General features: G+C 38.3%; 1 protein-coding gene across 1 annotated transcript in view; it reads left to right on the top strand.

Moving 5' to 3' along the window:
* HHIP (hedgehog interacting protein) overlaps nt 1–9,550 on the top strand; it is a 115,417-nt gene extending 105,867 nt beyond the window's left edge. The window contains exon 13 of the mRNA XM_070769056.1: nt 2,803–9,550. Coding sequence (XP_070625157.1) covers nt 2,803–2,996 — 194 coding nt within the window. The 3' untranslated portion in view covers nt 2,997–9,550. The remainder of the gene's footprint in view (nt 1–2,802) is intronic.
* The last annotated feature ends 9,488 nt before the right edge of the window (nt 9,551–19,038 follow it).

Below are 19,038 nucleotides of genomic sequence, written 5' to 3'. Positions count from 1 at the left end.
AGATTAGTGAAGGACCAGGAAGCCTTGTGTGCTGCAGTCCATGGGGTCGGAAAGAATCAGAAACAACTGAGCGACCAAACAACAGCAGCAATGACCTGTGTGTACAGAGTCCCTTTCTGAGTGCCAGAATTTTTCAGACACTCCATATAGGCCCTCCCTTGATTTGTTGCTTGCTTTCTTGCTACAATGCACTAAAATGGGGGTTTTCAGTTGGTGCTTTTATAGGAAAGGGGAAAATGCAGTTATCTAGAGTCATTTCGGAGAAGGTGATGGCACCCCACTCCAGTACTCTTGCCTGGAAAATCCCATGGACAGAGGAGCCTGGTAGGCTGCAGTTCATGGGGTCGCGAAGAGTCGGACACGACTGAGCGACTTCACCTTCACTTTTCACTTCATGCATTGGAGAAGGAAATGGCAACCCACTCCAGTGTTCTTGCCTGGAGAATCCCAGGGACAGCGGAGCCTGGTGGGCTGTTGTCTCTGGGGTCGCACAGAGTCGGACACGACTGAAGCGACTTAGCAGCAGCAGCAGAGTCAATTTGTGAGATTTTCTTCATTCTTTTTGCCACTCCCTTGTCGACCATCAGCTAGGTGTGCAGCCGCTCAGAGAGCAAAGGAGTTTCATTCCAGGGTTATTCTATCCTTTAACTTGTGACTTCCACAAATACACGCAGTTGTGTTTAAATTCTACCTGTTGTGAAGACAGTTAGATTAATTTAGAGACCTAGAGTTTAAGGTGGATATGTTGAAAGAACGTTTTCAATAACCAGCATATACGTGTTATTTACAAAAGATTTCAAACATTAAAGTCTCTCTTGCTGATAAAATTCTAAGTCCCATGTTAATATTTAAAAGTATCAATCATTCATAAAGGCCATCTCTCTTTACTCTAAACATGTATTTGTTTCAAAATACTATAGCCATACGTTGCTTACTTTATATATTGTCAAAATAAAGTAGACAGTATTTAAAGTCACATAGACAATATCCATTTTAAGCTTAAATTACTTCAGTACTAACAGTATTATGTGACTGATTGATACCATGGTTACGTATCTAGGAAAAAGGTATCATAATTGAAACGACAGAAATAAAATAATTACATTATTTAAAACAAATATTCATATTCTATATTTTTTCATTAGTTGGCCAAAAAATGAGGATCAGTGTTTAAATGCAATAATATTCTAATTCCTGATGATATCTCTTCCCCCTGCTTCCTCTGATGCTTGATATCCTTTCTCTCGACTTCTTTTACCTGGTGTCCATTCTGTGTTATCCCTTACTTATATTTTGCTTATATTTGACTCTTAAGTCACCTCAAGTCATTGGATAAGAAAAAATTTTTGAATGCCTGCTAGTAACAATATGTTAGGCTGAGGGTAAACATAATTTTGAATATAGGTAGCTTCATATATACCATATATGATAATAATATATGATATAAATGAAATAATAATATATGATATAAATGAAAATTTATATTTTCATAAAGTATTTTTCATCTTTTCATTAAATCAGTTTAAATACTTGGAATATATAAGATTAAACCAGAATCATTTTATTAAAATAATATATTTTTTTGGTATTTTTGACCCAACCAAGAACTTTTTTCATATACTCACATAGTTTGCTCATCTCCCACAAATTTAAAAGACTATTGTAGTCTATTTTCTCCGTGTTGTTTCTTTCCCATATACCAGCCACAGACCCCTGGATTTTTATTAATGCATTGGAAAAGGTTAAAAGAACTATCCCTGAGAAGTATAAGGATATGTATTCAAGGAATTTGATTCTATCTACAGTGGCTGCACACCCCACATTCATCCTATCAGTAAGAGACTAAGTTACAGGCTCAGTTTTATGTCTCCACCTCATTTTAACAGTAAATCTTTCCCTTCCCTACCTATATTGTCGTGGTAAACATTCTTTTCTGAGGCAGTCCTGTGCTGTAGAGTACCCTGAAAAGGATTGCTCAAAACATCTTTCACTGGGCAACCTTACTACCCCCAAGAAAGGGCTTCAGGGTGTAATCAGAAATGAGACATATACCGTGCACCCTCTGGGAACAAGGAAAGGGAAGAATCCAAGGGAATCCACATAATGGATCCTCCCTCCAACCAAAATAAAAAACTAACCATTTCTTGCTGTTAAACTGTTGATATTCTAGCCTCTGGGTCTTTCTCTCTGGCCATGCCCTTCCCACCGTGAGGTCCTAGCCAGGAGGAATGGAAACCAGAGGTACTTGGAAGACATTCTGTTGGAGATGCCCTAGGGAAACAGAAGTTTTAAAGAACTGAAATTCTTGTTTCGATGTTGTTGTTCAGTCACTAAGTTATGTCCAGCTCTTTGCAACCTGCATGGACTGCTTCGCGCCAGGCTTCCCTGTCCTTCACTATCTCCCAGAGCTTGCTCAAATTCATGTCCACTGAGTCGGGTGATGCCATCCAACCATCTCGTCCTCTGTTGTTCCCTTCTCCTCCTGCCTTCAGTCTTTACCAGCATCAGGGTCCTTGTTTTACATAAAGTCCATTCCATAATGGATTGAAATTGTTTCCCGTGATCTGGGTGATCCGCTTCTCTAGAAATATCTCCCGCTGTCTGCTGCATTCTGGCCCCCAAATAATTGGAAGTCTAAAATCTTCTTTCTTTGTATTTATCAGCTTTGGGGTCATTTTGGGACTGCTCTTCCCCTCTTTCCCTCCCTTCCCTCACTCATCAAATATTTATTGGCCTCATATTCGGCGCCGTTTCTGACCTACAGAATGGAACGTGATTGTATTGCTCTATTTTTTCTTCCAGCGAAATGTGAGCCAGCGTGTTGCCACGGTGGTGTCTGTGTTAGACCCAACAAGTGCCTCTGTAAAAAAGGATATCTTGGTGCTCAGTGTGAACAAGTGGACAGAAACCTCCGCAGAGTGACCAGGGCAGGTATTCTTGATCAGATCATTGACATGACATCTTATTTGCTGGATCTAACAAGTTACATTGTATAGTTTCTGGGACTGTTTGACTATTCCTTTCCAGTGGGCATTTATTTTTTTATCCTGTCATTAAAAAGAACAACTGTTATCTTGCTACACACTCCTGTGATTTCATTTTCTTTGATTAATTTAAAAGTCATTTCCAGAAATGTGCAGGTCTTGTGTGTGTATATTGGCATGTTTGTTCACATATGCACATATACACACACACTCAAAACCCCTATGCGTGTGGTTGCATAACAGATGGGTTTTAAAAATATGTATTTCCTTGCGTGGAGTAATTTCCCCGGAAATTCCATTGTAAATTGGTAACGGCATTTTTATGTCACCAGAAGAGATTATTTGACTTCCCAGGAATTTTCTGTCTGTAATCACTGAAGTCTACTTCAATGGAGTTTTAAAACATTACTGTGCAATCTGATGGATTGAATTTTAAAAGGCCATATTTTTATATTAATATTAAAGGATTATAATATGAGAGAATGTTTCAGCCCTGATTAATTTCTAAGTGGGCAATGGTATAAAATTGTAATCTGCATTTTTATCAATGTATCCAATTATAGAATGTTAACGCACTTACCTTTTTATTGGCAGAGAAATCTGGTTACTCTAGCTTAATTTCAAGATCGTTTTCAAGTGTTTTCAATTAAATCATAACAGCATATTCTAAAACCAATCTTCCTAAAAGGTCTGCTTTTATTGTATAGTTTATTTAACAATAGGCACCGGGTTTGTGTTACATATTTATATTTTTTATTTTATTTTTATAATATAGACATCACCTAGATGAAACACCTTTACCCTGTCCTGTAAAATACTAAAGTTACATTTTTCACCAACTTAATTGGAAAGAAGGGGAGTGAGAAAGCAAACAGCCTTTAATGTGCTGTGGATCTAATCTAGCAATGTATCCTTGTGCCAACACGTAATCATTAACGACGGATGAAAAAGCAAGAAAACAGCCACTCATTATAAAATTCCAGCACTAAACATTCGTAAAATGCTTTTCACCATAGCAAGCCTGTCAGAGAGTATATGTGATTAGAATGTTGTGGGTTTCACACTGAATCGAACCTCACTGGAAAAAGAGTTCACTCGTTTTGAACAAATCTTGCCTATGTAAGCTGTCACTTGTACGAATTTTTAATATGCTCATTCTTGCCAAATATGACTTTTAATGTGTACATTCCTTCAGAACTCAATGAAAATCCTCTCCGGTTCATGTATGAATAAATATCCTGTAAATGTTCTTTTGGGTTTTTCAAGAAATACCATGTTCTAACTTAAACTGCAGAAACTCAGGTAGACGCTTCTCTTCGTGGTTTTTGAAGTCAGCATGCCATGTTTGGATTATAAAGAATTATCAGGACATTTTGCACCTCTGAAGAAACATCGACTCATGACACGTGGGCCCCCACTTTCGGTTGCCCTTCTTTAACATCTGTCCCTCCAGAGTCTAAATTGTAGAGCAGGGCAGATTATACAACACAGATTGACTTCCCAAACCTGCTCCTTACCTTTAAGAACAGAAGCATCAATTTAAAAAATAAACAAAACCTTGCAACTCGTATTTGTTTATTGTTGGAAAGCGAGAGATTTGCAATGAAAGCACAGGGAGAAACCACCAAGTAGAAAGTTTGGTTAAGTACCCTGTTCTTGTCTGCCATATATGATTGCTTAAGTTTCAAGTGACCTCATGCCCAATGGAAATGGGTTGACAAGCCTTGGTTCAGTGCTTAGTGAACAATAGCCTGCATTAAAAAGTGCATGCATAATTTTGCACAATTTAGATTTCAATGGACAGTCTATTCAAAGAAATCTCAGGATTAAATGAGCATGGAGACCAAATTGCCCTCTTACCCCAGAAAAGGGGTGGTCCCTTCTAGTCACACGAACACTTCATTGGCCCAACAGTGTGGCAAATCTTGCGGTGAACCCTGCCGTAGCCCGCATCTGTAGGTTAATAGCAGTCTTTTGTCCCTGTGGCTTTCTCTTCATGGCCCTTTTACTGAATTCCATCACAGAAAGTTTTACAATTAAAAAAAAAAATGTCCTGACAACCATTTTTGTAAATGGACCCTACCATCTCCTCATCTCTTATTCAACGTGGGTGACATTCACAAAATGTGAGCTTCTTGTGAGGGAGCCAGCTGTCTAAATCTGTCAAATCGTGCAGTTTTATTACACATTCTCCTGTTCATAGTTTCACTGAAAACAATAAGGATACTGCCATATATTCAGCCAAATTCAAAAAAAACACAAAACAGCATTTTTTCTGACATCTTGAATCTTTCCATCTTTTCCAAAAGAATCTTTATAAAAGAAAAGATGTTCTATTGCCATTAGTTCTATTTAAAAATATCTAGATTAAATTGACCAGACCCAGCTTTTTTTTAGATAGTCCTTTCCCAAGCGAAAGACTTTCAAATGACTTAGAAAAACATATGTACTCCAGGTATCATTGCCTTTTCTATGGGGAGTCATTAGAATAAAAGATCAAAATTTTCTAAAAAGAAAACAGATCCACTACATTAAACCCCAGCAAATACAGTCATTGGAATCATTTCTTTCTGTTCCTAGGAAAGAAGTAAATAGCAAAGGCAGATTAATACCTACATATTTTAAACTAAGTGATCATTTCAAAAAAAACTTTTGACCTTTCCTTTCAAGTAGATTTTAAATATATATGTGACTGAGAATGATCTTAAATAATTCATAATGAGAGGCAAGTAGGAATTGGTTAAAAAGTATGAGCTAGGGAAAAATAATTGTTTCATCACATGAATGGCAATATCTACTCAGTAAAAAAGCACATAATCAAAATGAAAGAAAATGTCCTCTGTATGAATATAGATGTGGGAGATAAAGATACAATAAACATAAAAATGTAAATTATTATTCCTTTTTTCCATTCTAGAGCTTAAGCTTTGGGGATCAATTTAATGTAAAATGCTATGATGGTAGTTATAAAGAGTTGAGGCAAAATATTTTCTGCCACTGCTTCTAACAAACTCTTGTTCTGGTTGATAGAACTTCGTTTTTTGCTAGTTATTTGAAGTAATAAGAAGACAAATGAGTTGACACATCATTAAAGTGCAAAGAAGGGAAGATTTAAGAAACTTGAATAATGGTAAAAAGGGCTTCCATCTCTAGCTTTCTTTTTGGAATTTCCCTTCAGTATGGCTATTGTAAAATATACCTTTTATCACAAAGAATACTCAGAAGTTTTCTCAGATTAATGGACTATCTCATAAAGAAGAGCAAAGAAACCTACACATACAACTTAAATAGAAAGCCATTCTCCTTTTCATTTATATATTTAAGAGTAAGCACTTCTCTATTTATTTATTTGAAAATAATTACATAATAATGTACTAATAATTTTTAACAATTTTATAATATTGTTTTTATCTCCAAATCATAAACTAAAAAGAAATCTACTAGGTTTAGGATCTTAGGTTAGATGCTGCATCTGGGGTCTTTCAAAGTACACATTAATTTAAACTGTATTAGTTTCTTTTAGTTTTGAAACATAAAAAGTAAGACTAAATTTTTAAGAGGGAAAATAAGGTATATTATAGGCATTTATATTTGGCTGCTCGATAAAGTTTCTGAGCATCTCTAAAGAATGTTACCTATGATATCTTTCTCTCTCTTTTTTCTTCCCCCACCCCCATACATCCCTTTTCTTGTTAACCTCTCTCGTCTCTGTTTCTATTGGTTTTGACTAAACAAACATGTCCTCAGGACACTAATGAAGATATCCTGCAGCTTGCTACTGATTTTGCCTGAAAAATTCCTCTCCTAGTACCACATTTGTTCAAACTAAATCATAAAGAACAGTAGACAGTGATGAACAGACTAGACTGACCTATTGCAGTCATTGAAAGAAGTGACAAAAAGGAGTGCATGACTCCCAGCCTAGATGTCCCAGCTCGGCTGGGGTTCCAGCTTGGATGCTAGAAAGAACGTCCCCAGTCCAACAGTGTGAGTTAACAGTAAGGAAAGGTAGCGGCTATTTCCTTTTCAAACAACAACCATCTCTATGGATGGTTAAATAATCTTAAGACTATCCCAAATCAATGAGGAAAAAATGAAATAGTCCCTCAGTGGAGACTTCAGAATCTCTTTACCCCACCCTTGGAATGAAACATGAACTTGCAAAGAACTCAGACCAAAGTTCCATGCCTTGAAAATGTACCCATTTCTTTATTACCGCCAAGAAGTCAGTGGGCCTGTTACTGTGACTATAGACAATACCTCTAGAAAGTTTCTCGTTAGAATATCCTAAAGAAATATATTCTATCTTACCTTCTTTCTCTTTATCACACAAACACAAATTAGTCATACCTCTTATAATCAATATGATGCAGAGAAGGTGAGCAACTGAATAAAAGAAGCATTTTGATATTAAAAATATAAAAAACATGACCATAAAACCTGCCGGACGTTAACCTTAACCAGTTGCAACACTTCTTGCTCTTAATAGCCACTCATAGGTTTTGGAAATTGTCTTAAAATAACTGTTTTGGGGAGTACAGTGTACTCAGGAGAGCGGGAGAAAGTGTTGTGCTATTTTCTTCTCAATCATAGTGATTATTTCCCTAGTGACTATGAAGAGATTTACTTATTTATCAGATGAGCTCTTTTGATTCTTCATTAAATGTAAGCCCAAGATGCACCCAAAAGAAAGATACATTCTCTTTCTTTTGTATAAATCATCTACAAGTTGATTGAAAGCAATAAAAAATAATGATCCCTTCTATTAACATAAAGCTTAAGCTTAAAACTTGTCACTGCTTTTAACAACAACAAAAAAAATGATGCCAATTCAATATGAGTTCTCAGGTACATCTCATGTACATCACAAAGTCAGACATCACATTTTGGTCAGGGTATTTTTTTGTATATGTAGATTTTATATTACTTATACACAAGCAAATTAATATAAATGGTCAGTTATTTCAATTGACTATAATCTTTCAAGTTAAAAATTTTTTAACTTAAAAAAAGTTTTAACACAAGATAAAAAAAAATAATATTAACAGGGATGGGAAATTCATAATCGCTAAAAAGAAAATAAGCTTTGTCTTCACAGTTAGAAACTAACTCTTGTACATTTCCCTTTGCACTAAAAAATAACTAGCCAAGAGTTTCCATTCACATGAACAATGTGTGATCAGATTTGGTGTAGTCTATGCCCAAAAGTGTGTTGGGTATTTCTTCACCTTATGTTCTTAAAATCAGAGACATGATTTTCATAGAATAAATTAGGAGTTTATGTATAGTAGAACATAATACTATTAACACATTAATACATTCCATTCGTAATACTATTATTGAGAAATCAAACTGACAACCTTATATCAGGTATTTCCCACATCTCATTCAATTCATAGGACATTTTTGGACTTGCATTTCACCAAGAACTATGGGGTAACAAGATAAATGATACAGAGGTTCTATGAGATTTTTGGAGTTCATTCCCTAGGACATGCTAAAGAAGTCTATTTAAAAGAAACCCAGCATATTAAAATAAAAAAAATTATCAAATCATTATAATTAATAAGCATAAAAGAAATTGGTAAAGAAACCATGTCTTTCCTGGCTTTATCTGTGATTAATTCTGTCCAGCTTTAAAGAATGGTTAACTTTATCTTTTAACTTTAGAATGGCTAAATTGTTCTAAGTTTTGCTTTTCCTAGCTGTTGATTTTTCTTTAGATTTTTGACAATTAGGGCAATTTGTCTGTAACCTTACTCACAGAAGATACTTTGCTTGGATTTCTGTTAATAAGAGGCAGAAGACTGTGGGAACAAGTAACAAAAGCAGGTTAATATATGTACTAGTTGTTTTCTATAAATGTTCTTTGGAAAAGTAACACGCAAAGTCATTGGCTTAGATAATCCTTCTATATTTGCATTAATTTGACTTACTTTACCAAGTTATTATAATATTAATTCTTTTTAATTGATCTTCTATTATTCAGCCATCCATCCATTCATTAATTTAACAAAGATTTATTGAAGTGCCCAGCACGATTTATGTACTATAGAAAAGGCAAGGATGTTTATAATGGGAGATTATGAGCCCAGTGGGTGCATTTGAAGCAGAAGACAGTAATCGCACCCAACTGCTCTAATTCAGTTCAACATCAAAATCCAGCAGTAATAGTACAGATGGCCTAAAATACATCTGTGTGTATCTGTATGTGTGCACACACCCATGTATATATATTTATCTATCTGTACAAACACTACATATGTATACACACTATCTATGTAATATATAATATATGTATAATGCATATAAATTCTAACAAGTGTATTTGTGTTATCTTTAAAATAGAACAATTGTATCTTGAAGTGATAAATGCAGAGAATTGGTTTTTATTGTTGATCTGTGGATTTAATGATTTTTAGGTGAAAAGGATGTTTAAGTGTATAATTTCTTTTCTTAATTTAATATATTTATGTAAATGCATGCCTGAAATTTGGTTAGATTGGCTGTGTTTGTGTCCTTTAACATGATCAAATGTATTAAACTTTATCTTATGATCTAATGTACATGTGCGATTTTAAAATTATTTTTTATTGTAGAATTTTTAAAGCTTAAGTATCCATATTGACTATATAAACACTGATTTTTTAAATATTCTATACTCAAACTTCTTGTTCAAACTATTCTTGCCTTTTTTCACTTTTCATGTTCTATTTTCAAAATTTTACTCCCCAAAATATATGGCAATGTTAAGGGTCAGTTTCATTGGGTACAAATATTGACTTAAATTTATAAGTTGTAAATGACTTAGATCTGATCCTTTAAAAAAAAGTAAAATATTAATCAGTGAAGGATGCAAAAGAGCAGTCAAGAGTCCTGAGAGAAAGAAGCACATAGAAGAGGGGAGACACGGAAAAAAGGCGATTGCAGATACCGTAAAACCTCGTTGACCTGGCCGTTTGGTTTCCAGTCAATTGTATCAAGAGTATTTGTACAAGGTCAGCTATGCTGTTTTGAACATGAATTAAAAATCTGCCAATATTCTTTAGAAGACCAAAATGCTTTCATCTCGATCTCCTTTCTTCCTGAACAAATACGTCCCTGACCGGCAGGTAAAGCTGTTTCCCTAGAAGAGAAGATTGTTCTGAGAAGAAAATGTGGTACAGGTGCTTGATTCACAGATAGAGTCCTCGAACTCAGGTTACTCTCCAGAAGTGTTAGGTTAGGCAAAGAAACTCCACGAAAAGCATCCCTTAGCTCATTCCTCAGTGGCCCATGCGTGCTAAGTCACTTTGATTGTGTCCAACTCTTTGTGACCCCACGGACTGTAGCCTACCAGGCTCCTCTGTCCATGGGCTTTCCCAGGCAAGAATACTGGAGTGGGTTGCTATGCCCTCCTCCAGGGGATCCTCCTAACCCAGGGTTCGAACCTCCATCTCTATGTCTCCTGCATTGGCAGGAGGTTCTTTACCACTAACTTCACCCAGGAAGCTCCCTCAATGGCCCAGGAAGCACAGAAGGTCTCTTTCCCTCAGCCACTGCCCTTCCACTTTTGAGACTCTGTCCCTGAGTCTCTTAATCACAATCTGTTTTCTGCATGTGCCTGGTCTCTCCAACCAGATTATAAATCTCCCAAGGATATATCTTCTACTTAGAATCCCTGACAGACCTAGAGCAGCTCCTGCCTACTTACCTAGAGGAAGATGATAATAATAGGTATCAGTTCAGTTCAGTCGCTCAGTCGTGTCCGACTCTTTGCGACCCCATGAACCGCAGCACGCCCGGCCTCCCTGTCCATCACCAACTCCCGGAGTTCACTGAAACTCACGTCCATCGAGTCAGTGATGCCATCCAGCCATCTCATCCTCTGTCGTCCCCTTCTCCTCCTGCCCCCAATCCCTCCCAGCATCAGAGTCTTTTCCAGTGAGTCAACTCTTCGCATGAGGTGGCCAAAGTACTGGAGTTTCAGCTTTAGCATCATTCCTTCCAAAGAAATCCCAGGGCTGATCTCCTTCAGAATGGACTGGTTGGATCTCCTTGCAGTCCAAGTGACTCTCAAGAGTCTTCTCCAACACCACAGTTTAAAAGCATCAATTCTTCAGCGCTCAGCTTTCTTCACAGTCCAACTCTCACATCCATATATGACTATTGGAAAAACCATCGCCTTGACTAGACAGACCTTTGTTGGCAAAGTAATGTCTCTGCTTTTGAATATGCTATCTAGGTTGGTCATAACTTTCCTTCCAAGGAGTAAGCATCTTTTAATTTCATGGCTGCAATCACCATCTGCTGTGATTTTGGAGCCCCAAAAAATAAAGTCTGACACTGTTTCCACTGTTTCCCCATCTATTTCCCATGAAGTGATGAGACCAGATGCCATGATCTTCGTTTTCTGAATGTTGAGCTTTAAGCGAACTTTTTCACTCTGCTCTTTCACTTTCATTAAGAGGCTTTAGTTCCTCTTCACTTTCTACCATAAGAGTGGTGTCATCTGCATATCTGAGGTTATTGATATTTCTCCCAGCAATCTTGATTCCAGCTTGTGCTTCTTCCAGCCCAGGGTCTCTCATGATGTACTCTGTGTATAAGTTAAATAAGCAGGGTGACAATACACAGCCTTGACGTACTCCTTTTCCTATTTGGAACCAGTCTATTGTTCCATGTCCAGTTCTAACTGTTGCTTCCTGACCTGCATATAGGTTTCTCAAGAGGCAGGTCAGGTGGTCTGGTATTCCCATCTCTTGCAGAATTTTTGCACAGTTTATTGTGATCCACACAGTCAAAGGCTTTGGCATAGTCAATAAAGCAGAAATAGATGTTTTTCTGGAACTCTCTTGCTTTTTCGATGATCCAGCGGATGTTGGCAATTTGATCTCTGGTTCCTTTGCCTTTTCTAAAACCAGCTTGAACCTCTGGAAATTCATGGTTCACATATTGCTGAAGCCTGGCTTGCAGAATTTTGAGCATTACTTTACTAGCATGTGAAATGAGTGCAATTGTGCGGTAGTTTGAGCATTCTTTGGCATTGCCTTTCTTTGGGATTGGAATGAAAACTGACCTTTTCCAGTCCTGTGGCCACTGCTGAGTTTTCCAATTTGCTGGCATATTGAGTGCAGCACTTTCACAGTATCATCTTTTAGGATTTGAAATAGCTCAACTGGAATCCCATCACCTCCACTAGCTTTGTTCATAGTGATGCTTTCTAAGGCCCACTTGACTTCACATTCCAGGATGTCTGGCTCTAGGTGAGTGATCACACCATTGTGATTATCTTGGTCATGAAGATCTTTCTTGTACAGTTCTTCCGTGGATTCTTGCCACCTCTTCTTAATATCTTCTGCTTCTGTTAGGTCCATACCATTTCTGTCCTTTATTTAGCCCATCTTTGCATGAAATATTCCCTTGGTATCTCTAATTTTCTTGAAGGGATCTCTAGTATTTCCCATTCTGTTGTTTTCCTCTATTTCTTTGCACTAATCACTGAGGAAAGCTTTCTTATCTCTTCTTGCTGTTCTTTGGAACTCTGCATTCAGATGCTTATATCTTTCCTTTTCTCCTTTGCTTTTCGCTTCTCTTCTTTTCACAGCTATTTGTAAGGCCTCCCCAGACAGCTATTTTGCTTTTTTGCATTTCTTTTCCATGGGGATGGTCTTCATCCCTGTCTCCAGAACAACATCATGAACCTCTGTCCATAGTTCATCAGGCACTCTATCTATCAGATCTAGTCCCTTAAATCTATTTCTCACTCCACTGTATAATCATAAGGGATTTGATTTAAGTCATACCTGAATGGTCTAGTGCTTTTCCCTATTTTCTTCAATTTAACTCTGAATTTGGCAATAAGGAGTTCATGATCTGAGCCACAGTCAGCTCCCGGTCTTGTTTTTGCTGACTGTATAGAGCTTCTCCATGTTTGGCTGCAAAGAATATAATCAGTCTGATTTCAGTGTTGACCATCTGGTGATGTCCATGTGTAGAGTCTTCTCTTGTGTTGTTGGAAGAGGGTGTTTGCTATGACCAGTGTGTTCTCTTGGCAAAACTCTATTAGCCTTTGCCCTGCTTCATTTCATATTCCAAGGCCAAATTTACCTGTTACCCCAAGTGTTTCTTGACTTCCTACTTTTGCATTCCAGTCCCCTATAATGAAAAGGACATCTTTTTTGGGTGCTAGTTCTAAATAACAGGCTAAAGAGGGAAGTGGTTCTTTTCCTGATGCTAACTATTTCTCTGGGTTTCTTCATGTCCCTTGATTGCCTTCTCCTCTGCCGTCAACAGTGTCATCAATTCCCTGCATTAAATTCCCTTTGTCATAAATACAAGGAGCAGTTTCTGTTCTCCTTTTTTAGACCCTGATCCAGTGGTGAAGACTTCGTGCTACCAATGCAGGGGACCCGGGTTTGATCCCTGGTTAGGGAACTAAGGTCCCACATGTTGTACAACATGGCCAAAAGATGGAAAATAAATACTTAAATGATACATATGTTAGTAAGAGTGACTTAGACACAGATGAGAAAAGAGATTACAGGTGGCATTACAAAGGAACACGATGAGATCTCCTTTAGGAAAATATCTTAAGAAACCATTGCCTAGAGTCCCAACATGGTCACAGCAACATATAGTCAGGGGGATCCTACCTTCAAGGTAAGGGATCCTTACTTACTGCCTAAGTAATTGCAGGGTTATATATGGAAATTCCCCCAGTTATCACTAAGAGATCTCATAGCTCACCTTTGTACTATTAAACCTATCAGCTTCCATTTGTCCAGGAGTTGGACAGCTGATATGAGAGAGAGTTCTCTGAACTTGTTCCTTACTTTCATGTTTTTTTTTTCTTTTTTTGAATTTCATTTTAGACTAATGTATTAATTCCAATGGAAGTACAGCTTAAAAAAGCAACTACACGATCTCATCAGGAAAAAATACATTTTTCCCCCTATTTGAAGGTCTGAAAGGGTCTCTCTGGAGATTAAATTCTACCAGCATTTAAAGAAATGAAAGGATCAAAGGAAGAAAAATAATTTAGATACAATATTTCTTCAATATTTTCATAATTTGATTTATGCTTGATTTCTCGATGATCATTTCTATGATTAATACAATTTAACAGGGGGAAAATAGGGGCTGGGAGAAGGGGAGAGAAGCCTGAGTAGCACTTGACTATAAAACTCATTCTTCTTGGGATTATGCCCACACCAGAAACTGCTTGAGCTCACTTTTGTAATTTAATAAGATGTCATCAGATATTTGATGATGCCTTTGACATATTTATAGCCTTATAATTAAAACTACTTGATGCAAAATCCATGTGCTTCATGTAAAGCAATTTAGATTATCATAGACACTGTTCTGTGATCTACAGCTTCCAAAAGTTGTGTATGCCGGGTGTGCTGGCAGGAATTCTCGGCTTCGGCTGCGAGATGGGGTTCCCAGGTTTGTATTTCCAGCTAATCAGCCGAGTGATGCTGGGTAAGCCACTCACTGCACTAGGACTCAGTTTCCTTATGTGTAAAATGAGAGACAAGTTCCTACCAGCTCTAATAGCTATTACTTTTATTAGACATGCCTAACCCCAGGATCCATGTGAATTGCAGATTAGAAATTGCATATCTTAGATAGTTTATTAACTACTCCGCTGCATTTTGTGGGAGGTAAATGACTAGAAAAGACATTCCGTTTTTTCCCAGTCTTCCAGCCACTTCTACCCTCTATGGTTCTTTGTTGCTTTCGCTGGGTTCTCTGGATCACTTTTTCCTGTTCCTCCCATCCTGGTATGATTTATTTTTGAATAATCCTTTCATGTCTCCTGCAGCTCTCTCTCTTCTGATTTCTAAAGCACTCTCTGATCTGCTTTCCAGGTGGCGCTAGTGATAAAGAACCCTCCTGCCAATGCAGGAGATGCAGGAGACCCAGGTTCGATCCCTCGGTTGGGAAGATCCCCTGGAGAAGGGAATGGCAACCCACTCCAGTATTCTTGCCTGAAGAATCCCATGGACAGAGGAGTCTGGTGGGCTACAGTCCATGGTGTCACAAAGAGTCAGAAACGACTGAGTGACTAACACACACACTGATCTGTGGCCACCATTTTCTTCTTGCTGAAGAAGCCCACTGTCACAAGGGGGCTGCCACTCCTTCCAGGGCCCTCAGTAACTAGTTTTGCTCCTTCCTGTTAGAAACATAATGGTCTCTTCCATGAACTGTGTTCCCAAGAGGACTGCTGTAGGCACCCTACCTGATTGATAGATACCATATTCTGAGCAGGTACAACAGTATAAATGCCTGAAACATCATCTAAAAAGGTGGACAAGTCATGGTACAGAAGAAAGAGTAACCATTTAGTGTCCACTAGGGAGAAGGCGATGGCACCCACTCCAGTACTCTTGCCTGGAAAATCCCATGGACAGAGGAGCCTGGTGGGCTGCAGTCCATGGGGTCGCTAAGAGTCGGACACGACTGAGCGACTTCACTTTCACTTTCATGCATTGGAGAAGGAAATGGCAACCCACTCCAGTGTTCTTGCCTGGAGAATCCCAGGGACGGCGGGGCCTGGTGGGCTGCCGTCTATGGGGTCGTACAGAATCGGACACGACTGAAGCGACTTAGCAGCAGCAGCAGCAGCAGGGTTGCCCTTACAAATTTGTGGCTTAATCACCAAAAGTTTTTATTGTCTCATAATTCTAGGGACTGGAAGTCTGAAATCAAGGTACTGGCAGAGTTGGTTCCTCAGTGAGGGCTGGGAGGGAAGGTTCTGTTCCCGCTCCTTGGCTTGTAGACACCGTGGGTCTTATACAAATTTCCCCCCTTTTATTTTTATAAGCACACAAGTCCTATTGGATTAGGACTCACTCTAATGACCTCATTTTAAGTCCATTACCTCTGTAAAGGCCCTAACTTCAAATAAGAACACACTCTGAAGTATAGGAGCTTAGGACTCCAGCACAGGCATTTTGAAAGGAGACATGATTCAGTCTGTAACACCTTGCCTCAGAAATGGCATCAGAAGTACCGATGTCTCATCTTCGGTGTCTAAAGCAGTGTTTCACAAACTTTAGTGTGCCTCTAGTTTTCTGGGGACACAGAGTCTGGGGGTGCCTGAGATTCTGTGCCTCTAACAAACTCCCAAGTGACGCTAATGCTGGTTCCTGGACTGCATTTTGAAGCACAAGGATCTGGAGGATGGTTTCAAGGGCAGGATGTGCTCAGTCATCCCTGACTTTTAATGACCCCATGAGCTGTAGCCTGCCAGGCTCCTCTGTCCATGGGATTCACCAGGCGAGAATACTAGAGTGGGTTACCATTTCCTTCTCCAAGGATAGAATACTAATAATGCAAAAACTTGGTGGGAAAATGGCTTTCTGTCACCAAACTGGAAACAGTCATATGTCCTATATCTATCTTCATTCCAGGCTTGAGCTGAGTTGAGTATTAGAATATACACGACACACAACACAGGGTAAACATTTGTACCTGGCAGTCAGGTATCCCCGTCATGCTAGAGCTGCTCTTGTTGCTGTTGTTTCTATAGCCAATGTGATTTTCAGCAATAGTATCATAAGGACACAAACATGCACAATATTTTTAAGTACTTTGCAGTTCATCAATCTGTTAAAATAAATTGGGTTGTAAAAGCCATGTGCACCATAAATAAAGTATACGCTAGTTTTAAGCTCTGTAAATTGTGCCAAGATGATACTCAGTCAAAACAAAACTGGGAGATTTCCGTCAAGAGAAAACATTCAAAAAGGAAAATATCACTGCGAGCAGATAGATTTAAATGAAGATATAACCACTGACAAAATAGAAAATGAATTGTATGTTATATTGAATTTTCATAGCTGAAGTTTCGTACCTTTATCTTATAGCCAAGATATAATCATATTGCTTAGAGTTGCAAACATGTCTAGAATTCTGTCCCAAATACCTTGGATGTAACTTTTAATGCTGTTTGCTAATGAATAATACTTACCACCTGATTTAGACATTTATGTAATTTGACAGCAAGGCTCCTCAATGGAAATTCCCTTGATAGAAATGTACTATATCTGCACTGTCCAATATGGTAGTCATGAGCTACATTTGGCCCTCAAATACTTGAAATGGGGCTGGTATGAATGTTTAATTTTATTTGTTGCCGTTCAGTCGCTACGATGTGTCCAGCTCTTGGCAACCCCATGTACTGCAGTATGCCAAGCTCCCCTGTCCTTCACTGTCTCCCAGAGTTTGCTCAAACTCATGTCCATTGAGTTGATGATGCTATCTAACCATCTCATCCTCTGCCACCCCCTTCTTTTGCCTTCAATCTTGCCCAGCATCAGACTCTTAATTTTAATTAAATTTAAATTTCAGTTGCCAGTATAAAAGTTAAGGTGTTCTTTTATATTGGCTACTTTATTTATTTATTTTTTTTTGAAGTGTGGTTTTATTTTATTTTATTTTTTCTAATTTTATTTTATTTTTAAACTTTATATAATTGTATTAGTTTTGCCAAATATCAAAATGAATCCACCACAGGTATACATATATTGGCTACTTTAAAAACCAGAGTTAAAGACAGTTCAGAGTTAAAACATTTCAGTGATGTTTGTGTGATTATCCTTTATACATAATTCACACTGAAATGTTTCACATTCCCTTTAGCTTTGTTCTGTTTTGACCCTGTAGCTTATTCCAAATAGTACACTGTGTATACTCTTTGCTCTGAAATTTTTTACATTGTCCTTTGACCAAAACCGATAAAGCTCTTAACTCTAGGTATAGTTTTATAGTACAGTCAAAATCAATCTCGTGCAAATGTGGAAACTACCCTCTGTGATTGTGTGTATGCACATCTCTTGAGTGTAAACAAGTGAAGCAGTGAGGTTTCCCTGGTAGTCGAGTGGTTAAAACTCTGTGCTTCCACTGCAGGGGCCATAGGTTCGAACCCTAGTCTGGGAACTAAGATCCTGCATGCTGCGTGGTACAGCCCCAAATTTTTTTTAATGAAAAAAAGTGAAGAAATAGCACTAGACAGACAGAATTTTTGGTGGAGAGAAGTGCTCGCTGATACTTCTCACATGCCAAACTGTCCTCTGTATGAAAGGAGGTACAATCAGAGGAACTGGGGGCGCATAGAGTACCACCATGAGCCTTAATATCTAGTTCTAGAAAATTCTCCTGGAAGAGAATAAGCTATAAGAAACAATATTTGGAGAAAGAAAATCAAATCCATCAAGGTGATCTGTACGATTCAGCTCTGACAATTTGACCCCATGCAACAAGACACCACCAGGAGGGGTAAGTGACAAGGTACAACCCATGCAAATGCCAGAGGTCCAAAGAGAGCGTGTCCTCACGCTCTCTCCCTAAGCAGAAGAGGACACGAAAGGCAGAAATTAGCAGTGATTCAGCTGCACCAAGTGGAAGTAGGGGGAGGGGGAGGTAATGGTAATAATATCTAACACTTAACACAGCGCTGTATTCCAGGCGCCTATTTCTAAGTATTGTCCCAAACTGTGAAGAGTCCAAGATTTCTTTTTTTTTTTTTAATTTTGGTTTCATATTGGAGTGCAGTTGATTAACAGTGTGTGTTAGTTTCAGGTGTTAGTTTCACTCTATTTAGTGAAGAAGACAAGTCAGCCTGCCACCCTGTCTCAGACACAAGCAGAAGCCTCCTGAGTCAGAGACAAAGGACAGTTTATTACTCATAGAAGTAGCCATGATCTTAACTAGTCCTTCAAGCCCCAGTGCTCACACAGGGTTACACAAAATGATTCTTGCACATGTAGAAAAGGTTGAGTTTCAGAAGAGGAACTTTGCACTTAGGGCAACCAAATCTTTCAAAGTAGCAGACAGACACAGCTGATCTCTGTATGAGAAGGAGAAGCTGTATCCATTTCCGAGCGGCTGTTTACTATACAAGCTTCTTTGATAAGATAGTTTAGAACATTCTGCTAGGATTGCAGAGATCAAACCAGTCAATTTTAAAGGAAATCAACCTCGAATATTCATTGGAAGGACTGATGCTAAAGCTTCAATACTTTGGCCATTTGATGCGAAGAGGTGACTCATTGGAAAAGAC

This window comes from Bos indicus, chromosome 17 (genome assembly GCF_029378745.1).
Source record: "Bos indicus isolate NIAB-ARS_2022 breed Sahiwal x Tharparkar chromosome 17, NIAB-ARS_B.indTharparkar_mat_pri_1.0, whole genome shotgun sequence".
NCBI classification, from domain to species: Eukaryota; Metazoa; Chordata; class Mammalia; order Artiodactyla; family Bovidae; genus Bos; species Bos indicus.
Note: the sequence above shows the minus strand (reverse complement) of the source record. Positions and strands in the feature narration are given on the sequence as shown.